General features: G+C 45.4%; 1 protein-coding gene across 2 annotated transcripts in view; it reads right to left on the minus strand.

Annotated features, from left to right (window-relative positions):
• The window catches only part of med14 (mediator complex subunit 14), a 44,216-nt gene continuing 23,773 nt past the window's right edge, over nt 1–20,443 (minus strand). The window contains exons 18-30 of one of the 2 annotated variants that reach the window (XM_063213627.1): nt 20,234–20,380; nt 19,388–19,479; nt 17,529–17,681; nt 15,728–15,997; nt 13,372–13,609; nt 12,202–12,327; nt 8,219–8,398; nt 7,587–7,828; nt 6,608–6,787; nt 4,185–4,292; nt 3,617–3,742; nt 2,305–2,500; nt 1–795 (exon numbers count right to left, since the gene is read on the minus strand). In XM_063213627.1, the coding sequence (XP_063069697.1) occupies nt 722–795; nt 2,305–2,500; nt 3,617–3,742; nt 4,185–4,292; nt 6,608–6,787; nt 7,587–7,828; nt 8,219–8,398; nt 12,202–12,327; nt 13,372–13,609; nt 15,728–15,997; nt 17,529–17,681; nt 19,388–19,479; nt 20,234–20,380 (2,132 nt within the window). In that variant the 3' untranslated portion in view covers nt 1–721. The remainder of the gene's footprint in view (nt 796–2,304; nt 2,501–3,616; nt 3,743–4,184; nt 4,293–6,607; nt 6,788–7,586; nt 7,829–8,218; nt 8,399–12,201; nt 12,328–13,371; nt 13,610–15,727; nt 15,998–17,528; nt 17,682–19,387; nt 19,480–20,233; nt 20,381–20,443) is intronic. The other variant, XM_063213626.1, reaches the window with a different exon arrangement.

Raw genomic sequence — 20,443 nt, forward strand, 5'->3', positions numbered from 1 at the left:
TTGACATTTTTGATATATTTATTAAATAAGAATTATCACAGACACAAATGGCCTTTGATCACTCTCTGCAGATTTCAAAGCGGTCATAATAAAATACAGCTTACTTAGAAAGGTTATCACAGTTGTACAGTATTTAAAGTGATAGGCTTAAATGAAAAGTCCAAATTGAGACATAAAAAGGGGGAGAAAGAGCAACATTTAAATAGTGTACTAAAGAACACAGCCCCAATACGCAAAAGTATTGATATTTTGTATTATAAAACAAAAAAGAGATAAAGTTTCTTGCAAAAGTCCAACACTTTCTTTTAAAGGCAGGAGTATAAAACAATTTACAGCTCTGAGTAAACAAACCTCTTTGTGTCTTTTTTTTATTTAAGAAGTGCATATGAAATGAAAAATAAATCGATTTCCACTTTTCCCCCCCAACACTGATCTCCACTTTCGGAAACACTCCTGCAGCTGCATCTTCATGTACAGTCCACAGAACTGAAGAAAAAAAATCACTTCCATCATAATCATCATCATCCACTCCCTTTTTTCGGTCAGAATTTTGTACATCAGAGTTCAGTTCCTGCAGCCATAGCTGACTCGAGTGGCCATTCTTCCATACAAGGTAGTCCATGTTTGCCGCTGCAGGTGCTGTATCTTTGACCTGCTGTGTAATAGATTAAGCCACAAAATGACTAGTGGCTCTCTGGAGTCTTTTTTATGAGGTGCAGTTCTAGGGACGACCAGTAGGGTTCAGGTTGAGATTGGCCATGAGTTCATGCACAGCCCCGAATATCGTACATTCGCCTGTCAAAGGACACACAAAAACAGACAATGAGTCATGACGAGTGAGTGACTTGGTGAGTTTCTTTTTTCTTTTTTTAAATGCAGTGATTGAGCTAAAATAGCATCAAAAGATGACAAAAAGAAAGGGAGCTAAAGAATGGCCAAAAAGAAAACTTCAACGATTTAGTGGAGAGGGGGAAACAAAAACAGAGGGAGTAGGGTTATTAAAAGGCCATTGCAGTGAGGAAACACTGGGGTGGACAGATAAGGAAACGTGACGCCACAAAAACACCCAACACCAACAGACAACAGGCACACACAAGGAAATACAAACATTGCGTAAGGAAAGCCACATGTTGAGGACAGGGAGAGGGGAAAAAAAGATAACTGGCACAGAAACAGGAACAACAAGAAAAACCCAAACAAAAAGAGAGAGTGGAGAGTGAGTAGAGGAACACACAAGCTACAAGTAAGTGACACAAGGAGAGAATGCCACAACCAAAAGCAAGAGGCAGAAATGACCAGGGGCAGTGACAAGAGACAGCAGTTACTGGGCACAATGGCAGAATACAAAGACAGGCATTGCAACCCAAACATAGTATTATAACAACAATCATCTGTATTTGTATAACAAACTTAATGTATAGCACAATGACTGATTAAAACAAGGGACAGTCAGTTGCACATCAGATGCACACACACACATACATTGTCTGGCATAACAGACATTAAGCTTATTCGAGATACCGTTGCTGTCGACCACATAGACGAAGCATGTGAGCGAGAACTTGTTGTCACGATGTGGGTGTTATTAAAACAGCGCATTTAAAGTCGGCCACAAATATGAACGAGACGATGAGCTCACACCAGTTTGACCTACTAATACACCACGTGTGAGGAGTGGGGGGACAGGCAGTGAGGAGGAGCGGAAGTGGGGACCTGCGCAAACTTGTGTAGGGGTGTGAGACAAGCCTCATATACACACGTGAGTGAGTTGTTGACCAACCAGTTCATGGGCGCGTGACCTCGGTGGCGTTCTGCAGGCGAGCGTTAGAGGGGATAAGCAACTGCAGAGGTTGCAAGATCTGACTGCAGTCGCATTCATCCCGCGATAGTTTGACACCATGTGACATGTCACCTCGTCGAAGCAACATCACCGAAATTTTGAAGTTTGACAGGAAATCTAACCGTCATGCAACTTTTTGAGCCAGAATGCGTTGCTGACTAAATGCGCATACAGCCGTTGCGGTATCTCGAATAAGCTTATTAGTAAGTCAGTTAGAAATGCAAAGAATGTTTGGCCAAGATGCAGAATTATACTAACTGCAGCTGTCTGTTAACACGTTACATGTTTCCTTGTTTAGCATACATATGTGTCATTTGTCTGTCTGCTGTACTGTTTTTGGTTTTACGTCACACTCATGTCCAAACAAAGTTTCTCTCCGGAAGAAACAATCAAGGCTTATCCTATGTCATGATTTCTGAGGCAGCGATGGCGATGATGTGTAAGGTGGAGGGGTTCCTACTGACCTGCTCTGGCGGGGTGGTGCTCGTTAAACCTCCTGAGGATGCCGCTGACCATGAGGGCTGCGTTGGCGTTGCCCGAGGAGGTCTGCTGGCGCGGGATGTCGGCCTGCTGCGTCACACCCGTAGCCATGTCATACACGATGGGCACAATGATGCTCACCGCGTCCTGGGGCACCGGCACCCTCTGGGTCAGCTGGAGCTATGGAGAGGAAGGAGGGGGAAATGGGACAAACGTTGAAATGCTGTATAACCATGAAGGTCATTAGGATTAGGGCTGGGTAAAATAATCGAGTTAATCGATAATCGATCAAATCGAATCGAAATTCACATAATCGAGTCACAGGGCACAAAATCGATTTGTTTGGTTCATTTTCTTTTTGTTCTTAAAAACCCATAGAAACATATATGGAGGCTTTAGAAAACGCATCAGTTTCGGCCTCTCGTTTACACCTACATAGGTTTTTAAAAACATCCTTTCAGGGGCCGACGTAGCTTAGTGGGCCGTACCATTACACCAGGGACCGGGGTTGAATTCCAGCCTAATCATTTCCCAATCCCTTCCCAATCTCTCTCTCCCACTCAATTACGGTCACCATCTTTCACCGCATAACGCAATAAATGCTAAAAAGCCAAAACACAAATAACGTTTCACAAATATCCCTTTTAGCGGGCTAATGGGTGGCACAATGTTTTTACACATATGCAGATATTTATCCGTTTACATATACTGTGTCTTAGAACCCGTGTATGCGAATATGGCTTCTTTTGAAAACGCATTGGTCTTGGCCTCTCGTTAAGTTACGTAAATAGAGTTTAAGAATGCGCACTTCCAAACTCCAGTTTTAAAAATATTGTATTTTCACGACAGTGGAAATATGCTCCATGACAGTGGAGGTTTTATTTTTTATCTACATCGTGTTTATACGTAAACAGATTTTTTCTTTTAAAAACATATGTATTTATAAATATCTGCATACATGTAACCAGCACATTAGATAAGAAAATGTCCTCTCATGCAGACATCAACCAGCTGGACCTCATCAAATCATCGCAGATGGTCCAAGCCCATAACCATAACACACACTGACCAAGTCAGCCAAGTCTCCATAGTCAGCAGATACAATCACATTCACAACCATCTTTTTCTCTATTACATCCATCCTGCTGGTTAAGCACAGATTGGGCTGAGGAGAAAGAGAGAGAGAGAGAGAGAGAGAGAGAGAGAGAGAGAGAGAGAGAGAGAGAGAGAGAGAGAGAGAGAGAGAGAGAGAGATAGAGAGAGAGAGATGGAGAGAGAGAGACGTGGGCCACTTACGAAGAAGAGCATCTTGGACTTGAGCACCACAGCGATGGTTCCCGGGGGGGCGATGGGAGGGGCGCTGGGCGGGATGGTCAGGCAGAACTGCACATTCCACTTCAGCTGCGAGCCCTGGTCAGGGAACTGGAGGGAGAAGACAAGACAAGACAAGACACACACACGCGCACACACACACACACAGCAAGAGGGAAGGGCTTAATGTTGCGCTCCAATAATACAATACAATATAATAATACAATAAGACAACAGTAAGTGTCTGAATACCATGAAAAGCGCAATGGAAAAAACGATGCAGAAGAATATTCTCTCTTCACCTCAAAATAAAGACCAACTCACACAGACAGACCTCAGTGTTGACAGACTAAGAAAATGAAGTCATATCCATATTTGTCCTTTGCCAAACAGCAATGGCCTTCTACAACACTTTGGAGAGGTCTTTCTAGCACTATATCAAGGCTCACTTGGAAAAGAGGCAGTCACCTCAATGTGACTACCATAGTAAAATGAAGGAGAAATAAATAACTCCATGCACACGCGCATGAACACCCACACCCACACAGCTTACCAGTTCCAGTTTCATGATGCGAACGCAGTCTCGGAGGATGTTGATGGGCGCTCCCAGCAGCTTGGTGAAAGCATTCAGGGTGTTATACTTGAAAGGAGGCCCAGCCACCTGTGGGAACACAGCAGAGCGCAAGGAACACATCAGCAATCAAAAAACACACACACACACACACACACACACACACACACACACACACACACACACACACACACACACACACACACACACACACACACACACACACACACACACACACACACACACACACACACACACGGCACCCTGCCAACAAGCGGACACACGCACTCACAAACTCAAGCGCACACAGAACCTGTCCACCTCCTCAGTTGCTTTAACGGGGGGAGAGATGGAGAGCTTGTACAGTCTTTTAATATAGCGGGAGGGAGGGAGAGAGAACAAAAGCTAATCATCCTGAGTGAAAGGGCCAGCTGTTGCTATGATGGACTGGGGGGGGTAAAAGTGCAGCTATACAGTCCGCCTTGGCTCCTTTCATCCCCCTCTTTAGCTACCCTAAACAAACGGCAATTAGGGCACATAATTTAAAGACACTGCCCATAAACAACAGCGGAGAGATCTGCATTATGCAACACGCACGCACGCACGCACACACACGTAAACGGCTCCAAATAGGAATGTAAGCCCCTTACAGTTATACTCCCCCGACTTCAGTAATAATGTATAGGACACACACAGGAGTATGGTGCTGCTTTTAGAACATTTGATGTCACATCTGTCATGGCGGTCTCTCTCTCTCTCTCTCCCCCTCTCTGTACTCCGTGTTAAATATTCAGACTTCTCCCCCGGTTTCACACACGCCTGCTCTGCTCCCGCATATTAATCGAGTTGAATTAATTACCTTCCTCATGGCAGTGCAAGGCGGGGGTGAACTCAGACTAATACAAATCGACTGCGCTGCTGCCCCCACACACATATCCACCCAAACACTCACCCACTAACGCAGCGCCCCTAACCCTCCCCGACCCTGCAAACGCAGCCCCAAAGCCCACCGCAGTCCTGGCAATGCAGTGTCCTTAATGACATGACATGTCTATTCGACATTAAGTCCGCTATCTCTCACTAGCGCACTCGATAGCCATGACATTTCATAAGCCTAATGCACTTCACTTTGCTGCATTGCTGGGCGGGGAGTGGGTTGGACACTTTCGTGTCATGGCTTCTTTTACGGAGAGATGGTAATGCTGCCGTGACTGTCACTGAGGATGGATGGATGGATGGATGGATGGATGGATGGATGGATGAGCCGAGAGATGTGCGTTAGGATTTAAGGATGATTGAATAAATGAAGTGATGAATAAATGAATAGATGAATACGAATGCCACTTTTCTGTCATGCCACTACAGACGCGCCAAAGTTGACAATATAAATGACTGATATTTAGCTGAAGCATGTGGTTGGGAGTTGTAGGACTTGGAACAGTTACAGCATTGTAACATCTCCGAGCAGTTTGCCCCCAATTTCAACTCTACAAAAACCCCTCTTTCTGTGTGGGTCTCACCCAAGACGGAGGATGTCATGCAATAAATCAAAAAGAATACATGCATACGAAACACAATGGCTGCGGATGAAGGGAATTATTCAGGGAGAGAGAGAGAGAGAGAGAGAGAGAGAGAGAGAGAGAGAGAGAGAGAGAGAGAGAGAGAGGGAGAGAGGGAGGGGGGGGGTAGACAGCGCATGAGGAGCAAACGAGAGGGAGAGAGTGAAAATGATGAAGGGAAATGTTCAGGGAGAAGGAGTGAGACAAAGAAAAGACAAAGAGGTGGAATGGGAGATTAGAGAGGAGAGTGAAATACAGAGATAGGTACAGTACAGGGAGAGACAGAACATCTTGTTTCAAACAACTTGGATGAAAGGAGAGAAGAGGGAGCAAAGAGAAGGAAATACAAAATGGGAGAGAGCAGGAGAGGGGAGGAATAAAAATATTGAACACAAAAATACAGAATATTGACACAAAAAACAATATGTGTGTGTGTGTATATTAAGGAACTTGGATGAAGGGAGAGAAAAAGCAAAAGAGAGGTGGTAGAGGCAGAGAGAGAGAGAGAGAGAGAGAGAGAGAGAGAGAGAGAGAGAGAGAGAGAGAGAGAGAGAGAAGGGAAATGAAGGAAATGTTCAAGGAGAGGGAGTCAGAGATGTATGTGTCTTACTCTGGTAGTCTCAGAAAAAAAAAACTACATAACTGTACAAGAGATGCATAGTTTTTTTCTTCTTCTGATTATCGACTTATGGGTCATCAAAAAACAAAGCTTACTAGCCACATTGGCCCATTAGTGAGTGTGTGTTTGGCTAGTAGGATTAACATCTCCGAGCCATTTTGGCTGGTGCTGGAAAAAAGTTAATTTAGATCCCTGGTGCACCAAACAAAAATGTAAGTTGTTCTTACTCTGGTCTCGAAGAACTTCTCGAGGATCTGCAGCTCCTCCTGGCTCCAGGGCCCGGCGTTCTCCGGCGTGACCTTCAGCTGCAGCGCCTGGTAGGACTTGGGGTTCAGCGCCACGCGGCACTTCAGCACCTCCGTCTTGAACATGATCACACCCGGCTCGTTGGAGTTCACAATGTTCAACTGCGGACAGGAGAAGAAAAGAGAAAGAATCAAGACAACTCAGTGGGGGAAAAAATGTGTTTCCTTGCTTACTGGCAAAATGGACAAGATGATAAGTGTAGGGATTTGTCTCCGTCTTCATTTATTGCCAGTGAAACAGCGGTGGCTATTTCATGGCCAATATAGGTAATACATTTCATTTGACACTAAAAATGAACAATGCAAAAAACAAATAAATAATAAATAAATAAGTACGTTTGTTCACATCATACAATTGAAAGTTATGAATGCAGAAATTTGAATTTTCATCTATAGAGAAGAGCGAAGGAGAAATTCAAGACATTTTTATTTAGTAAAAAACGAGAGGTCTTGTGATATCCCATTTTACTGAATGATCATAAGCAGAGTGTGCTGCTCTCTCCCATCTCTTATCCCACTTCCTTATCAGACCAACCCTCTCTGCTTCACTTTGGAATTGCATACTTCTCCATCTACCTGGACAACATCTGTGCATGCCTATGCAAAATTTTGCTGTACAAGCACATGGGAAGGAGAGACGGATAACACTCTTCACACTTCAAGTTCATAAGGATTATTAACTGGAGACATAGCACCAGGGAGTGCAGTGTACCCAAGTAATTACTTCTGTACACACACATGCGGACGCACAAACACACACACACGCGTGCACACAAACACACACGTTCACATTCCCTTCTCAACACAAGCTCTCGAGAGTCTCCAAGACTCTCCCTCCATGCACACATGAACACACGCACACATACAAACACAACACCATCCCTCACACTCCCATGCTCACCGCGGGCTCCAGCTGTATGATGCGCTGCAGGTGTCGGCGCATGATGACCGAGCCCAGGAAGCGCTCCAGTGGGGAGCAGAGGTAGCTACCGGCCGCCAGCCCCGGCACCTGGCACGGCGTGGGCGAGGGCAGCAGCAGCATGTGCAAGGCACTGTGGGTCAGGATGGTGGGGATGGAGGCCGCCCAGGAGCGCTGCGGCAGCTTACGAGGAGGAGGCATGCTGCTCGGCATCGCCTGAGAGCCTGGAGAGGGAGGGAGAGATGCACGGAATAAACGTAAGCACACAACACACACATACAGTATGCATTCATTACAGCTTGGTACGTGCAAATGCACAAGCAGGAAACTGAAGCCGTGCTTATGATATCACATAAGAACACACTTACGGAATTCCTGTCATGGGTATGAAAAAATAATTGTGATTTTTCTTTGCACAGGACAACATTAAAAAGTCACTGAATTTGAGGAATGCACTGACAGTATTGTTTGAATACACGCCTTACACAGCGTGTTACCAAATGAACAGTAATAAGAAGTACAAACAGCCTGGAGCATAACGCTATACATCCATTTAAATCCCCAACAAAGCAGCATTCTTAGTTAGAGGGAGACCGTCAGAGAACGACACCCACTTGTGGCGGCGCGTGGCGAGTGTGGGTCCGGGATGGGCGAGTGGAGCGAGGGGTTGCCGGGAGACATGCCAGGGATCCGGGCGCCAGGCGAGGGCCCCGAGACCTGCGGGGAGCCCGGCCAGTTGCCCACGCGCTGGCTGGGGGACACCATGGCGTAGGGAGAGCTGGGGTCAAGGGCACCTGAAACACACACACGGACGGACACACGCCATCAAGAGAGGGAATCGACCATAGTGCATTATATTCATTCCTCATTTGGTGAAATTCACTCCCTCATATTTATTCATACTAGTGCTGGGCAATATGACGATATATATATCGTTATCGTGATAACATTTTTTTATATCGTGCCCTTTCCCCTCTATCGTTCATATTGTGATAAACTAATTTTATGAATTTTAAACTATTAAAGTGGTAGTTCGCTATTTTAGACATTAAGCCCTGTTTGTGTGACTTCTGGGGGGAAGTAGAGATGTTCTCATCACAATTTTGACCTTTGGTGCTGACCGGAGCATTTGGGTATCCAAGACTGCAGCCCCCCCACCTTTACATTGACTCCAATAGACCCCTCAAGCAATCGATTATAAAATGGCATTAAACTTTCATTTGCAGAGACATGAAACTCACCGAGTGGTCAGGGGTGGACAGCGATACGTTGGCTCGAAAATCACCGCGAAATATGCTTCCAGAGAAGATATATTCATTATTGTCCGTCTTCATTGATTGTATTGGTTTGACTAGTATTACTCCGCGCGACCGGAAATGGGGGTGCGTTTGTTTACGTTACTATCTATGGTTTGTATGCAATCTGTAGTTTTTGTAGCCAGTCCCGCTCAAAGATAGCCGTTCTACCTCGCTCCTTGATGTCTACATAAACAACACACTATCGCTACCTACTGGCTGGATGTCTACTGCTATTCAACGACGTCTGGGGAAAAATAGGTCCGCCAAATGCTAAACAACAGTTAGAAGGCATATTTCGCTGCAATTTTCGGGTCAATTTATCGCTGTCTACCACTGACCACACGGTGAGTTCCATGTCTTCTCAAACGAAAGTTTAATGCCATTTTATAATCGATTGCTTGAGGGGTCTATTGGAGTCAATGTAAAGGTGGGGGGGCTGCAGTCTTGGATACCCAAATGCTCCGGTCAGCACCAAAGGTCAAAATTGTGATGAGAACATCTCTACTTCACCCCAGAAGTCACACAAACAGGGCTTAATGTCTAAAATAGCGAACTACCACTTTAAAGATCATTTAATTACATTTCATGTCACTATACATGCTCCAAGTTCATATAAGAATAAAAAGATTCATTTTTAAGACAATTGGTTATGCAATACGACAAAATAAAGAGAAAATAAAGAGAATAATTGAAAACGTGCATAATTGTGCTATATTGTGATATATATCGTTATGGTGATATAAAGTAATCCATATCGTGATATAGGTTTTTTTCCATATCGCCCAGCCCTAATTCATACACAATTGGTGGAGTGTCACAAGTAAAGCTAGGTTCAAACTGCACGACTATCGGTCCGATTCTCGGCTGAAAAGCCCCCTTACGACAATCGGTGGAACGTTACCTCCCAGGACCATCGTAAGCGATTGTCGGGAAAGATTTCCTTGTCGTGTGCAACGTTCTAAGATAGAACTTTGGCAGCTCAAAGAGTCGCCGATGGCAAATTGTAGAAATCAAACACATCGGGCGTCGTCTTGGGTGCGTGGTCACAACCAGGGATAAGATTGACAGTTGCGATTTTCTTTATGTGTGCGCCACAGCCCGAGGTCAAAATCTGACACAAAATCGCCAGGAGTCAAGTACTTGAAATCGCCTGGCTTAACACTAACCCAACTTGGCATCTGCACTTATTGTTCTGTATATTTCCTGTGCATTTTGTACCTGCAAGTGATGCATCAGAGATTCTTTAAGTATATATCTGTCTCTGGATGTATGCTCTGATCGATGTCTTTGATTCGATTGTATATAGCTTTTTTGGTAAAAGTGTCAGCCAAATGTAATGTAAAGTATGATCAAACAATACGATCACATAACACACAATATGATCACATCTTTAACCTCTTTTTAGGTTCAAACTACAACAGCAGCTGTGCTATGCAATTTATTTACACATTATATTATACACCTCATAATACTGCCACTTCGTGTAACCAACATCTGTAGTGCACATGCATATGTAAAAGCTTTTCAAATGATTTAGAGAGAGAGAGAGAGAGAGAGAGAGAGAGAGAGAGAGAGAGAGAGAGAGAGAGAGAGAGAGAGGGGAAATGAAGGTGTGTGTGTGTGTGTGTGTGTGTGTGTGTGTGTGTGTGTGTGTGTGTGTGTGTGTGTGTGTGTGTGTGTGTGTGGTTAGCGGCCTACATTAGTCATTCCATTACATAAAGCATAAAACCCATGGCATCATTATGGTGTAGCAGGTCAACAGCAGTACCATCATCGCCATTATTAGCATCAGCGCAACATCCCACTGCTGCTCTCAGGTATTCATAAAGCCCACAGACCACCACCGATGAATTACCCAACACTGCTTTGTTCTCAAGATTTAGGAAAGGATTCAGTGCGTACGCGTTACACTTGTTTGTGTGCATACACATCTCCCCGTGTGCGTGTATGTGTGTGTGTGTGTGTGTGTGTCTAAGCAGAAAGTGCTGCACCCCCACACAGCAGTCTGTCTGAGGATCCAGCCCTCTCTCAGATGAAAGCAGGCTCAGCAGGAGCCTGGACACACACATACACACACACACACCATCATCATCACCATCATCATCATCATGCAATTCTTCTTTTGATACACTACATCCCCTTTCATCTTCTTCCCTTTGCTTGCATCGCTCATTTTAACCCACACACACACCTCTTCTCCATAAGTACAACACAAACACACACACACACACTTTTTTTCTGTTTCTCGCCATCTCTCAGAACCCTGACAGAGATCTACTGCACGTCTTCGATTGTTTTCCTTCAGTGCCAACAGAAAGAGCCTCGACTCAGACAAGAGGCGAGAGGGAATTTGTCTGTTGCCACACTGGAGTGTGTGTGTGGGCGGTGGCAATTCGTATGTGTATGTGTATGAGTGGGTTTTGTGTTCATTCACAGTGTGAAATGTACAAGTGTGACACAAACACAGAAGACATCCAGAGAGATCACAGTCCAGCTAAATCAATCAACAACCCAAGTGACGTTCACAAGTTCACACTGGCACATGGGTAAAGCTGTTTTGGTCTAGCCAGAGCCATGGAATTCAGAGTTGGGACAACCGGATAACATCGAGTCGGTTGGTGGCACGATTCGAGTAGATTCTAATAATTCTAGGCAGTTGCTTTCTTTTCACTAGAGACTAACACGGAACCACTACATAACAAGCAAAGCTTACGTAAAGAATTGATTAAAATTAATTACAGCTACCATTACTGCACTTTCTAAGTTCAACAATCACTTACTGGAACTATTTTTGCCAATCTGTCTGTCAAAGGCTACATGAGTAGTCATTTTTGTGTACAAATGGAACACGGAGGTCAATGGGATTAGCTCAACTCTTACATCCATGGCTCTGGGTCTAACCAACACTGTGGCTCAACCGAAATGTGTCGTTCTTCCATTTTCTCGAGTAAAATCAAGATGACCCTGATGAAGGCGTAAGCCGAAACGTTGGTCTTATTAAATGTAACTGCATGAAGTTCTGAGTGTGCGACGACCATTCTTTTTCAAGTTGAGTCTAATTGTCTGCCGTACGCACCTCAAACGGTGTGCGTTTACTGAAACCCAAAGAAAGACCCGATTAAAATCAAGCCTTCAGCCATCCAATGCCAGTTTTTAATGTGGATCTTCATGGTCATTTCAGCACCCCAGCACACACACACACACACACATGCACAAGCTCAATGCCCTAACCAAGTCATCTAGTAGGCCCATACACGTTTTCTTTCCTGACATGCACTTGCACATGGCTACAGACTTACCATGTGGGCTGGCAAAGTTGGAGGTCTGGCCCATGCTAACGCCCAGGGAGGAGGGGGACGGGGTGGGCCCGAAAGGGGAGGGGGCCCTCAGGGCTCCGCTAGGGGAGTTGGCCGCGTGGATGGTCCCTAGTGCACACACATCCACCAGTCAGTGGGTGCCAACCAACAAAACCAACCAACTAAAGATCACATGCTCTCACTCGCCAGTATGGTTCAACGTAAAGCAGACAGCTTTCAAATCAGCTTTGCCAGACTGCTGAGGACAATTGTTTTACCGTTAACTATCTGCACTGCAGAGGGATGGACAATGTAAAAGAAACCTGAGTGAGCGGCATAGTTTCATCTCTTGGTAACCAAGCGCAGGTGTTTGAAGAAGATTTACATTGAGCCATACTGGCACGGACGCCACAGGACTGTAAGTACAAGAACGAACACACAGCTACACGGCAAAGCAGCACTGGGATGAGGATGAGGCCAAGGTGGGGATGGGACCAACTCAACTGGGAGACATGATGACAATGGCAACTGAACAACTGAAGGCATGCCATTCTGCCCGGGCATGACAATGTCCAAGAAAATGTATAAAACATATGACATAATGGATTTCCATATTTTCGGAGTCATTGAATGTGCAACCAAAAACCAGTGAGGCATCTTAGACTAAAGACAAGTGTGTGCGTGTGCGCATTATGCAATGACACACGGTGCCAAACGTGCAGACACTGACATCAACAGCAACAGCACATGGCACTCCCAAGAATGGAGATGGAGAAGGAACAAATACAAATCGAAGCTTTATGACCAAACGCACACCAGATCAAGTGACAACAGTCATACAAACTGACACACAAACACCTGACACACACCTGACACACACAAACACCTGACACACACAAACACCTGACACACACCTGACACACACACACACACATACACACACATACACACACCTGACACACACCTGACACACACACACACACACACACACACGACACACACCTGACACACACACACCTGACACACACACACACACACACACCTGACACACAAACACACAAACACACAAACACCTGACACACACACACAAACACCTGACACACACACACAAACACCTGACACACACACACAAACACCTGACACACACACACACAAACACTCCCTCATCCTCACCAGGTGACTGCGTGGGGATCATGGAGGGCGAGGGCGTGATGTTGCTAGGATACGCGTTGGGCGGGGACATGAGGGGTGGGTAGACTCCTCCCCCCTGTCCCTTCATTGGCTGCTGTGGCTGCTGCATGTGGCCCATCAGAGAGTCCATGTCCAGGCCGGGGGACGGGGGGTTGTCGTCCTCGTTCACCGAACGCCGCCGAGCATCCTGGTTGCTGTCCACAAACATGTTCAGGAACGTCTACAAGAGGAACGCAAACCAAAACTTTCATTATTGCAAACGCTGATTTATTACAGTATTACGTACAGTATCCTGGTGCTGTCCACAAACATGTTTAGGAACGCCTTCGAGAGGAAACGCAAAGCAAAACATTCATTATTGAATGTGAACGCTTATTTATTCCAGTATTACATACAGTATCCTGCGGACTTTACTTAAAGATGTCCTCTCAACGTCATTTCATTAATATTGCTGTGTTCCCCATTGTTATTGAATGTGTTACGCGTTGGTCCCGTTTTTAAAAAAAAACGTTCTGGTTGCTTTGTTTCAAGCCATTTTTGCAAGCTAGCAAGGTGGCTTGTGGAGAAACGAGAGGGTGTTCCGGGTTTCTCGTGGAAAAGCGTCTCTGATTGGCTCACTCCTCCTGCTCTCGTGGAAATGCATCTCTGATTGGCTCAGTCACCTGTTCTCGGACAGATTGCAATGGGAAACGGAGTCGCTACTTCCCCAGGTGGTACCAGGGCTGTGCTTTTTCGACAGCGACCCCTTGGCAAGCTGCAGGCACGGAGCAACCAAAGTGGGCATGCTGTGTGTATGAGGCTTTGAGCTCTGTGTGTATGTGAGAGTAGCAGCCAGCTGATAGCTAAACTAAGCTAGGTTTCGGGCCACCAGACGTTGCTTGTTTTGAAAACAAACAAAAAACAATTACTCGACATGTTTTTAGAAAAATGGGTCGACATAAACCTTTATGGGCAACGTCTTCTTTCGATGTGACGCAACACAGAAAGGCTTTCATGATTCGCTCGGTTCTCTGCATTATTTATGTCAATTGGGAAACACCGGGAAACACGCACCGCTATGTGAGCCTTGCAAGTGAGTTTAACTTGGGGTGACCGTCCGATATTCAAAAGAAGTGAGTAAAACTGTGTTTTATCGGAAGTTGGCCTTTAACCAAATACTCCGTACCGAAACAAATGTAAGGGGCATCGTATAAACGCATCATGTATGTGTAATGTTATGCAATGTAATGTAACGTGCAAAGCCACATGAGCTGTAAAACATGAGCATGAAAAATCTGATCTATAACTGATGCACACATCACAACCACTCATGTCTATCCTTGCATCATCACATTTCACCACAGAAATATTAGAAGAAATGTGTTCATTAAATAAATGTTGTAGGTGTATGTACATTAGATTTGTGTTTGTGTGCCGCAAACTAAGGAGCAGATGCTGAGACACCACACAGATGTACGATGCCAAGACAACAGCTGCGCCACAGATTGTTCAAACACTTTTTTTTCAATAATTTCTATTTAATTCTCAAAATGGATCAGGCATATCCCACTACAGATGTATCCTCAATTGTAAATCAGAGCAAAGCTGTAATCTGCTTTTTTCAAAGATTTTTAATTGCCTGCAAGCAACTGTAGAAGGCACTGTATCGGTGAGTCAGAAACAGTTTGGGTTTTTTTTTTTTTAAAGAAAGAATTTGCACATGATTTAAGACTAGTGGCCTTGTTTTTCAAATGAGGATGCCAAACAGTATTATTTGTATTTTTCTAAGAAGCAGCTTTAATATGAACACAAAAAGCCATCAGGAACCCTTCAACCACGCATGGCTACTCTTCGTAACTGTACGAGTTGTGTTGACTTCCTGATATGACCAGGTCATTTTTGGCAACCCTATATGACTGTGCGTGGATACGGTATTGGGTACAGTGAGCCCTGTTGCAGGATAGAAGCCCACTGCTCTCACTTGGATGGCCACACATTGTAATCACACAAATTCAGATCGGCCCGAGGAACAAAGTAAAACACGTGCTCCGCACTTCTAGTGACAATCCGTTGCAACCAGTGGACTAGACATGGGGGGGAAAAAGGGGAGAAAATCTGGTGCCACACGGATGTCTTTTTTGTTATTAATTATTTATTTTAAGTGCCTAAGACTGATGTTTTGACAAAGCGTCTTCATCATGATTTTGCAAACATCCAGATAAATTGGAGGTGCTCAGCAGGTGTGCATAAAGGGGCCATGGGTTTTACCTAGCACACCAGATCACCTTTGTGCCATACTCAATAAATAAGTCAAGGGTTAGATTGATAGATAGGCCTGGTTTGGCGCATGGTGGGTTACCTTGAGTCCCGGTGCAGGGTAGAAGCCTTCCACAATCTTGGTGTTGTCGAAGAGGCTGTAGGCTCCGTCACGGATGGCCACCACGCCCCGGCTGCGGCAGTAGATGTCTATGCAGTACATGTTGCGGAAGGCCAGCCGGATGTGCGTGGGCGACTGGGGCAGGATGGAGAAGCACTGGTAGGCCGTGTTGGTGCGCTGCGTCAGGCCCAGCATGGGCACCGTGGGCAGCTTGTTGATGGCGTTCAGCGGCCCCTGTGTGTCGAACAGCACCTGGGGAACAGAGAAGAAGGACATAAGCAGACACGTCACCAAAGAGATACAGAGGCAATATGGGCCATTCCACGCCAAATATTTTGCATAAAAAGAGGTCTACACATTAAAGAGCAGAAGGAGAACAACAAGCACAGTAAATACATACCGGCACGTAAAACAATATTTTAATTTCACCATTTAACCTATTAAAACCTAATTAGACATCAACATCCATCCAAAGGGCAACAAAAACATTACAAGAAGGACAAAAAAAGAAGAAGAAAAAACACACAAGACATCCCTAATCCAACAACCAACAACAAAAATAATGTGTCTATTAGTAACAGAAACAAGTGCATAAGATATCTCCTGAACCCACCTGACTGGCTTCACACAAGCCAGGTTTCTGCGAAGCGTGTTATGCAAATTAAAATGATTTGGACAGGAGATACAAAATGCACAGGCAAAACCTGCTTAGTCAGTTTATTAAAAAGAAAAACACAGTCATTAGCAAGGCACTAACGAGAGGAAACGTAGAGAGCTTTTGAGTTCAAGTGAGGACACACTTCTTCACATCTCCAATTTTAGACACTTAGGGGTGTCTACACTCCTTCCCTATAACCAAAGTGTCTATAATTAACAACAGCCTTTATGCAAGATAGTCTTTTCATCATTTCATAACTGCACTATTTGGCCCGGTGACATTCTAAGGGGCACTGTGCATATTACAAGCAGTTGAGAAACTAAAAAAAAACATCCCTCTTTGTTCTGTCTTCGTTCCTCTGCAGGATGACTTTATAAGAGGAGAGTGATGCAACCTGCTGAAACCCTAGCCAATAACAAATGCAACATGAGCTGCACTCTAGTTCTGTCTTGTCTGCAGCTCTCCAGGGGAGAGCAGAGAGCATGCAACACACAAGCAAATCACCTCAGAGCCATGGGTCTGGGTTGGGGTCGGGTTCAGACAGGGTGTGCGTGTGCGTGTGCGTGTGCGTGTGTACATTTGTGTCTTTGCTACGGGCTACTTTTTTTCAGTGTCTTGGTCATTTAAACAAATTGTGCATGAGAAACCTGTTCAACTTGCACAACTGTGTTCCTTCAATAACTTGTTTTGAATTGGGGACACAAACAGCAGCAGGTGTGAGTGTGCATGTGTGTAGCCGTGACCTAGTGGTTAAGGAGATGGGCTTTAGACTAGAGGTTCCAGGTTCAAATCCCAGCCTCATCACTCCCTACCGCATCCAAGCATGAGCTACCCTTGAGCAAGACAGCTAACCCCACACTGCTCCAAGGACTGTAACCGATACCTTGCACTGCGTCGTTTTGGATAAAAATGTCAGCCAAGTGTAATATAGTATGAGTGTGTGTGTGTCTGAACGTGCCTTGTGTGTGTCTGTGTGTGTGTGTGTGTGTGTGTGTGTGTGTGTGTGTGTGTGTGTGTGTGTGTGTGTGTGTGTGTGTGTGTGTGTGTGTGTGTGTGTGTGTGTCTGTGCATCCTGCTCAAGTGTGAGTGTGTGTGTGAACATGTCTGGGTGTAATGAAGAGGTACCTGTAGGAGCTGCACGGTGTTGGGGGTCTTGTTGAACATCTCCTGCAGCTGGTGAAGGATGATGTTGTGGCAGTTGCTGCAGCCTGAGTTGGGCCCCACCGTGCCCAGGGAGAGGTGGAAGCGGTGCGTACTGGAGTTCCACTGGATCGTCACCTGGTGGAGCAGAGAGCACACACAGCATGGAGATCAGGAGATGACGGGGCAGGTAAAAGCAAGGAAGAACCGCACACACACCGATGAGCTCCCTTGAGAACAATGTGCTCAGAGTCTGAGGAAGGCCCGTGGTGGCCCGAAACGTCACAGAAATAAAAATGGATTAAAAGGGAGCTCATCGGTGTGCGGTTCTTCCTTGTCTTACATGAACTTAACCTTTGATCCTGCAACAGGATAAAAGAAACTGGATGAGCATAAGTTCTGACTGGGAGATGATTGGTCTAAAGCCCATCTGCCTAACCAGTAGGCTTTGGTTGCTCCGAGTTGAAGGTTGGAATGCACACCCTTCCACTCCAGGGTCCCTACCGCACTGCATAGCGGAGGGGCCCTTGAGCAAGGCACCTGACTGCTCCAGGGACTGTAACCAATACCCTGAAAAAAATCACTAAGTCACTAAGTGCAATGTAATGCAATGATGAACGAGTGAGGCAAGGAAGGAGGAGGAGGAGGAGGAGGAGGAGGAGGAGGAGGAGGAGGAGGAGGAGGAGATAACAATGACGATGTCGGTGCGCGCGCGTGCGCGCGTGCGTGTGTGCGTGTGTGCGTGTGTGTGTGTGTGTGTGTGTGTGTGTTTGTGTGAGAGAATGATGAAGGGGGGAAGACTGACTGACTGAAGAAGGAGATTAATTGCATTCCACAGTGTAAGATATCATAAAAGCATTTCAACTCCACTGTGTAAATGGCCTCTTCAATAGCTCCTCAAATGTAATTAATACAATTAATAACCACCTCCGTCAAGCTTTGGCAGTGCCTCACTTCAATGGATAAAACAGCCAAAGCACTGATATTGAATGGCTGCATATAGGGGATAAAGCAAAAAAAACTGCTAGTATGTGTGTTAGTAGCCCTATTGGGAAGAGGCCACACACACACAGACACACACACACACAGGCTCACACTCTCTCACACACACACTACAGAGGAAGCTTTGTGTAGGGAGCATCTCCTGGCTGTCCGCCTGGCCCATAAAGACTGCTCTGTGCTGCCTTGTGGAAGCCTCCTCTGACTGGGAGCATGTGTTGGGGACTACAGTGCCACGGCCCAGCTGTGTGCTGCTGCCCCTTTTAGAGTTTGTGTGCGGAGTGTGTGTGTGTATGTGTATATCAGGGATTGACACTAAAATTTTTGCTTAACGGCCACTGGGGCAAGACGTTCTCCCAAATCACAAAATCTCAATAGCTAATTTTGGTATCAGTCTTTTTTTCGTTACCATGAAGGCACGTAGCAACAGGGCATGTGAAGGCTCTATGCGTACTACTGATGTGGTGTACCCAAGAAGTTTCAGTCAAATTGGTTAGTGAGACTGAAACTGTTAGTAGCCACAGCCAAGTTTTACCAGCATTGGACAGGTGCCCATTGGCAGGTGCCAAGCCGTTGTGTATGCGTGTGTGTGTGAGAGAACTCTAACCAAAACAGGTCCTAATATCTGGACAATTAGTCGTGTTCGAGTAACAAATTTCTCTGTCTTTCAAAGGAAGGCTGTCTGATAGAACTGTATATTTTTGTGCCCTACAATTTTCTGTATGTATGTGTGTGTGTGTGTGTGTGTGTGTGTGTGTGTGTGTGTGTGTGTGTGTGTGTGTGTGTGTGTGTGTGTGTGTGTGTGTGTGTGTGTGTGTGTGTGTGTGACACCTGTGGCCACTCACCGAGCTTCCCTTAGTGTTGCCGTAGCACAGGACCAGCTTACGGTAGTTGTATAGCCGGATCTCTGAGAACAGACTCAGGTAGGAAGGCATTTCTGCAGAGAACAACACAACATACATTAGGGCACTCTCCAGGAAAATTAGCCTCATGCAGAATAGGCATACCAGAAAAATGAAACGAGCACACACGCACTGAAGTCCTATATTCAATTCCGTCTAATGAATTTGTTCATGATAGATTACTATTAATTCTTAAATCGTGTCATCAAACCTCAAGATTACACTGTTAATCGAACTGTTCATTTGGTAAAATAGTTTTGCTAATGTGCTCTTCAGAAGGCATTAGCGTGCCTCTCCTCCTCTCTGTATTTGGTTGTATTTTTCTGGTTAACGCGGCATAGAAAACTTAAATGAGCCTCACGAAATGAACCTCGTGCCTGACTAGCTGTGTTGAGGAAAGGCTGCGACTGGGTGTAAATTGGATTTTATGCTTTTATTGTTCATGAGGCGTGATTGCACATCAGCACCATAAAGGGCCGCCAGACTCTATTAGTTAATTTCAGAAATGGGGTGGAGAGTGGTGGGATGAATATACCCTTTTTGGCAAACTACAAATACTTAGACCCATGCTTGTTTACCCATAAACAGAGAAAAAATCCCCAAAAGGAAGAATACTTTTTCTCTCTCACCCTGTCTGTCTCCCTGTCTCTCTCTCTGACTAGCGCTCTCTCTCTGACTCGCTCTCTCTCTCCCTGTCTCACTTTCTCTGTCTAACTCTCTCTCTCACACACACACACACTCACGTAAGGCAAAAGCATATCAAAAAGACAAAAAAAAAACCACACACACCTGAGAGGCAGCGCGAGAACTCCAGCACACACTCGTAAAGTTGGCTGATGCTGTTCCAGTCATTGAGGAACATCTCCACCACCTTGCGCCCACCCACCGGCTCCGACAGAGGGTTCTCATAGGTCAGGTACACGTGCCGCGTCGACGCTGTCATCACAAACACAGACACACACACACACACACACACACAATATTATGAACACCTGTGTT

This window comes from Engraulis encrasicolus, chromosome 13 (genome assembly GCF_034702125.1).
Source record: "Engraulis encrasicolus isolate BLACKSEA-1 chromosome 13, IST_EnEncr_1.0, whole genome shotgun sequence".
Classification (NCBI taxonomy): Eukaryota; Metazoa; Chordata; class Actinopteri; order Clupeiformes; family Engraulidae; genus Engraulis; species Engraulis encrasicolus.